The following is a 6,000-nucleotide window of genomic DNA, read 5'->3' as shown; positions in this document are numbered from 1 at the left end:
AAGTCCCCTGCATTGTTCAACATCCTGCCTCGTGTCAGAACAACTTGTTCACTAAACAGCTCGTCAGACACAGTTAAACCCCTTTCAGCAGATAGCTGTGGGGAGGCAGAACATCTCGGGAAAGACCAGCTGCAAGCACAGGGACCTGGGATGCCTTGGATAAGAACTCCAGACAGGTGATTCCATTGGCCCCCTGAGGCCTGATATTTAAGAACATATGAAAGATTTCTAAGGACTACTGTGAAGTTTCAGGGCCATTTAAAGCAGCTGCTACTGCCCTCCTGAGAAGCTGACATCCCAGTTAACGTGCTGGGAAAGAGAGGAGGAGAATGTTATAGTTCCCTAAGCCCTCTGAGCCAGCGCTGCCGCCGGCCACACAGCCTCGCTGCCTGCCCCAGCTGCTGCGGCTGCTGCTCACATCTGCACCAGCACTGGCGTTTGTGAGGTGATGTGGATGTGATCCAGATTCAGCCTAACCTGGCAAAACAAGCCAGCTCGCCTCAGCCCATTGGGTCACTGCTCAGGCTCACTCTGTGGCCTCGTGAAAGCAGCAGCCAGGAGCAGCCAGGAGCAGGGAACACGGGACAGGGACAGGCGGGATGGCTCCTGGCAGGGAATATGCAGCAGGGACAGGCGGGATGGCTCCTGTTTGCTTTGGGGGACTCTGGTGACGGACTCCGCTATGTTTTCCTGGTGACACGAGTGCAGGCTCACACTAATTCTTGGGGCTCACCAGCTTGGCCAGCATGGCCTCAACAACTTCAGCCACGGGAGCTACTGCTGCTTCCATGCTGCTGTCCCTGCCACCCCGGGGCAAAGCCACTGTCTCCCAGGACATGCTGACAGCAGTGGGCAGGCACGGATCTGCCACCTCTGCCCCTTCCAAACCAAACGCCAGCACAGACCTGGAGCCTCCCATGCTGTTGCAAAAATGTGGAATATGTCAAGATTGTCTTAAGTCAGGGTGTTCTTTGGTGTAAGGTCTTTGTATACTTTCAAGCCTAATGATCAAGAAAGGGGACCCCATCAGTGGAACAGGGAGCAGGAGCATCCCCTACCCATGGACATCCTGTAACTAACAAGCTTTAAGGACACAGTAAATCAAGATGTTGATGTATGTCTATGTCTACATTGCTAACCTGGCAAAATACTCAAGGTCCATGTATCCCATAGGTGAACTATGTTCATTGTAATACCTACATCATGCCTACAGGTCAAAAAGGCTCCTGGGTTATATAACTGTATAGAAACTATGAACTGATCCTAATGGGAAGTTCCTACTTCTGAATTTCCGTGTCTAAAAAATGTGGTGCAAATTCTGCTAGGGCATGCTGGATTTGTTGAATATCACCAAGCTCCCAGGCTTGCACAACTCTGAAATAAATAATCTTGCTGACCTTCCTTTCCATTGGGCAGATGATCCTATGCAGCATCAAGAACAGGACTAGGTGATCCCTTGCTCAAGGAAAGGTGGCGTCATTTAGATGCAGATCCCAGTTTGGCATCAGGAACTCAGCTCCAAGGCTGAACATGCACAGGGATTGCTACAACACAACAGGCTCCAAGAAAGAAAGGCCTTGCTGGCTTCTCCTCCTGTTGGGCAGCCTATCATATGCACCTGGAACCCTGGGGCTACTGGCTCTCATTCCCATGGAAAAGCACAGTCATTTCCATTCAGGGGTCCATCCCCAAAATTTATGATACCACCTCCAGTACTGAATACATCCAAAGATTGCTCACACACAAAAGGTGTCAAGGCAGAAAAGTCTTGCTAGCCTTTACTGGCACTAGGCAGATGATCACCTGCAGCACCAACAGGATGAACAGGTATTGCCCTTCTCCAGGAAAGATGCTTTGATTCACTTTCTGGACCGGACCTCTGCAATTTGGTTGCAAAATTTGCTCCAAAACTGAACAGATCCAGGGATTGCTCCTGCACAAGATGTGAGAAGTCAGAAAGCTTTTGCTAGGCTTTACTGTTGAGAAATAAATCTGGTCCAGGTAACTCTGCAGATTGAAATGTGGATTGAGCTCTGGGTGGGAGCCATGAGCTGCCAGCCTGTGGTTAACAAAGGGCACAGAGACAGGTCCAGGTGATGACACTGAGAAACACAGCAGAAACCAGGGAAGTGGATGGACAGGGGGACAGGAGCCAGAGAGCCACGAGGAAGAGCGGAGACTTTGCTGGGCTCAGACTGTTAAGGTGTAACAGTCATGGGTTTCAAGGTCCCTCCGTGGAGGCTCGAGCTGTTTCTGTGCCCCTATGCCACAAATGAATTGTTTTGTGGAATAAGACACGTGAGACTCTGCTGTGGGAAACCTGGTCTGACTGTGTGAGAGTGGGGAATGCAAGGACACCCTTTGGCTCATTTGAGCCTCCTATTGTGGAGGGGCTTCGGTTATAGCAGGGAATGTGTCTGACCTTTGGCAGTGTCACTGCCAGGGCGTTTCAGAATGGGAAGCTTCCTTAACCTTTACCTCCCGTGGGTAGCTTATAACCTGCGCTTTAAACACCAGGGAAAGGTACTCTCCTTCCCATGGAAACACAACTACATAATCACTCTCTCGAGCGTGTCATTATCGGTTTGTTTCACGCCGGGGAAGGCTGCCATGGCCGCCCGCCCGCCTCACGCCGCCGCCCGCCCGGCGCTTCCCGCGGAAGGGGCCGGGCCGCGCCGGCGGAAGCGGCGCCGGGGACTCATGGCGGCGCTGGCGCGGGCCCTGGTGAGCGAAGGGAGGAGGGAGGGGAGGAAGGAGGGGACAGAGCTGTGGTGCTGAGGGGGCGAGCGGCGTGTGGAGCCGGGGTTGTGCCTGTGCCGCCCCTGTGGCGGCCTCCCCCTGCAGCCCCAGGGGTGTCAGCGGGGGCTGCTCCTGCTTCCCGCCCTATGGCCTCGCGCCCCATGTCTGGTGAAGCAGCCGGGCGAGCTTTTCCTATGGAGTTTGTGTTTGCTGAAGGGTTAGTGAGGGGCTGGAGCATGTTTAGAGAAGGGAACGGAGCTGGGGAAGGGGCTGGAGCACCAGGAGTGGCTGAGGGAGCTGGGCGGGCTCTGCCTGCAGAAAAGGAGGCTCAGGGGGCACCTGAGCCTGAGTTTGGGCACCTGCACAAACTCCCTGACAGGAGGGAATAGACAGGAGGAGTTCGGGAACAAGGATGAGAGGAAACAGCTTCAAGTTGTGCCAGAGGAGGTTCAGCTGGGACGTCAGGAGGAATTTCTTCACTGAAAGGGTGATCAGGCATTGGAAGGGGCTGTCCAGGCAAGTGGTGGAGTCACCATCCCTGGTGGTGTTTAAGGGATTCTGTGCCATGGTCTAGTTGACATGATGGTGTTGCAGTCATAGGTTGAACTCGGTGATCTCAGAGGTCTTTTCCAAGTTAATTGATCCTGTGTTTCTGTTGTGTAAGGATTTGGGCTCCTGGTGGGAACTGGACACACGTGCCTGCCGGTGGGCTCAGTGTGTGCCCTGAGGGGTGGGCATTGCCCTTATGGGGCCTTCCCCTCTCACTCTGGAGCTGTTTGATAGCAAGGGTAGTGTAAAGATTCCAATTCTTGTGTACTGCTCAGGCACTGGCACCATCACTGGGCAGTGGTGGAGATACCATCCCTGGAAATATTCAGACACCATGTGGATATAGCACTTGGTGACATGGTTTAGTAATGGTTGGACTTGATCTCCTTAGAGGGCTTTTCCAGCCCTAGTGGTTATGTGATTCAGATTGGAAGTGTTTGGGTTCCTGGGAAAGTGTGGGTTTCCGATGCCTCCACTCCTTTCTTCTTTCCCATTTGTGTGTATTTTTTCTTTCTATTAGCCTTTGAAGCATCTGTGACAGAGTTCCTCTCTTTAGCATATTGTCTAGAACACGGAATTTTGTACCTGGATATGATCTCACATCACCACACAGGTTGGCCAGCACTGCTAGGTGGGGACAGATGTGCCAGGAACGGGAAAGGCCTTTAGCATAGGGGCAATATCCACGCATGCAGTCAGTCCCGATGGCTCAGGGTGTGGTTTCCCCAGTCATGCTGAGCCTTGCCCTTTCCAAACTCGGGGTGAGAGCAGCCACGCACAAACCTGCTCAAGAGCAGCTCAAATGCAGCGACCTTGAGTTCCTGCTTTCTCCTCCCACCCCTGCCCTTTCTCTGTGCTTTCTCCTTGCTCTGTTGCCTGCCTTTTTCTTGCCCCATGATCCAAGTGCTGGAGCAGCAGAGCAGTGACAACAGGTTGTGCAGTTTGAAAGCATTAAAGAGGCAATGGTCAGCCAGGGGGGAGCCAGGCAGGAAGGGAGCAGGGAGGGCACTAGGGGAGCAGTGAGGCACCAGGAGGGCTCAGCTGTCTGTGGAGCCTCACCCCCAGGGCAGGGATTGCAATGGAAGCTGCTTCTGAGGGGGAAGAATTTGCCTCCTGGGCTCACCTGTCCCTGGGCAGCTCCTCAGCCAGCTGCTGCTGGCATTTGTGTGGCAAAGCAAGCTGATATAATTTTTCAGTCAGACCAGAAAGGTTTCTCTTTGAGAGGAGATGATGTAGTTATCTGCCGTTTTTGTGAGCTGAAGTATGCTCAGCTTCAGCTCAAGAACTGCTCATCCCTGGCATTTCTCAGCACGTGTTTCTGCATTAGAATTCAGTCGTTTCCTAATTGTATGAAAACGACTCTTAAGACTTTCTGTCTTCCTTTTACTGGAAATAAGGAAAATTCGGTTTTTGTCTGACTTTGAGTTCCTGCTGTATGATACAGCCCTGACATTTCAGCTCTGCTCCTTAATACTGGCATTATGATAAATCTGGCTTTTGCCCAAGATACCTTGAAAAATAGCTTGCCTGCTACCTAAGTATTTCCAAAAGTTTGCCAAGAGGATTTAAAAGACTAGTGATATTCTTTCATCTCTGTCTTGACAAGGCAGCTGTCTGCAGACCATTCCTGAGTAATCCTGTTCAGTTTAGGCTTGGTACATTTTCTTTCAGCCCAGGGGGGAAGCAAAAGAAGCACTTGCAGTTTGAAAGGAAGGCTGTGTTCTGCAGAGTGATGCTGGCTTAGAGAAAATTCCTTAGCTCCTCATATTCTCTGCTATCTCCTGGTGTCTGTTTTCTTTATTACTGGATTGTTTATCACATCTCAACTTTTAAGTGTGCTTATGCTTTTTTTTTTTTTGTTTTTTTTTTTTTTTTTTTTTTTGGTTTTTTTTGTTTTCATATGTCTCTGTCCAGTTTTGTTGCATTTGTGCTTTTCAGCAGTTCCAAACCTCAGTATGTTCAAGCTCTAAGCCATAACCTGGGCATGTTAGTGAGAAAAAGCCTCAAAAAAACTGTGTCAGATCCTTGGATCTTGTAGTAATTGTTCGCAAAAAAAAAAAAACAAAAACAAAAGCTTCTTTTTCAATTAAGTGTTTATTAAACTGTTTGGGTCAGAACACTAGGTTGTCTCAAGAAGTATTTTGTGGGACTCAGCTGAAATGGTTTTTTGGAGAGAAATGTGTCATTTTCATAATTTCACTTGCTGATGGTGATGTTAGGTGCAGAGATCAGAAGCCTGAGTAGATCAGAAGGTGTAGTAGCAGTGAACGCTCACCATGTTTGGCATGGGACAGCATCTCTCCCTGGGCAGTGTTTAAAACCCCAGATCAGTTCCCTTGATGGATTCAAGGTGCAGCTCTGCAGTTGAGGGACAGTGATGACGGGTCACAGGAGGGGGACAGGAACTCGGGGTGCTTTGTGTTGGCTCCTCTGGTCTCTGGGCAGATCTGCTGCTCTCGTGGTTGTCCTTTCACTGAGCACAGACTGAGGGACAGTCTGACTGCCCACCCCACCAGATGTTAATACAGATTGATAAGATTTCCCTGAAGTCTTCTCTGCTCATACATTGCATGCTTCAGTCTCTTAATCATCTTTGTGACCAACCAAAGATGAAGCTATTTTTATTAGAAAATGGCATCTCCATACATTATTTCCAGTGTTGATGTAGTGTATGTATGAAAGAGGCAAATATTGTACTAACTTAAATGTTGC

The 6,000-nt window shown here is 50.1% G+C and overlaps 1 protein-coding gene across 1 annotated transcript in view; it reads left to right on the top strand.

Annotated features, from left to right (window-relative positions):
* The first annotated feature begins 2,672 nt into the window (after window positions 1-2,672).
* LOC131090559 (ubiquinol-cytochrome-c reductase complex assembly factor 1) overlaps window positions 2,673-6,000 on the top strand; it is a 46,977-nt gene continuing 43,649 nt past the window's right edge. The window contains exon 1 of the mRNA XM_058035999.1: window positions 2,673-2,724. Within this exon, the coding sequence (XP_057891982.1) occupies window positions 2,701-2,724 (24 nt within the window). The 5' untranslated portion in view covers window positions 2,673-2,700. The remainder of the gene's footprint in view (window positions 2,725-6,000) is intronic.

The sequence above is a fragment of the Melospiza georgiana genome, chromosome 17, assembly GCF_028018845.1.
Source record: "Melospiza georgiana isolate bMelGeo1 chromosome 17, bMelGeo1.pri, whole genome shotgun sequence".
NCBI lineage: Eukaryota > Metazoa > Chordata > Aves > Passeriformes > Passerellidae > Melospiza > Melospiza georgiana.
This window is presented reverse-complemented; position numbering and strand designations above follow the sequence as displayed.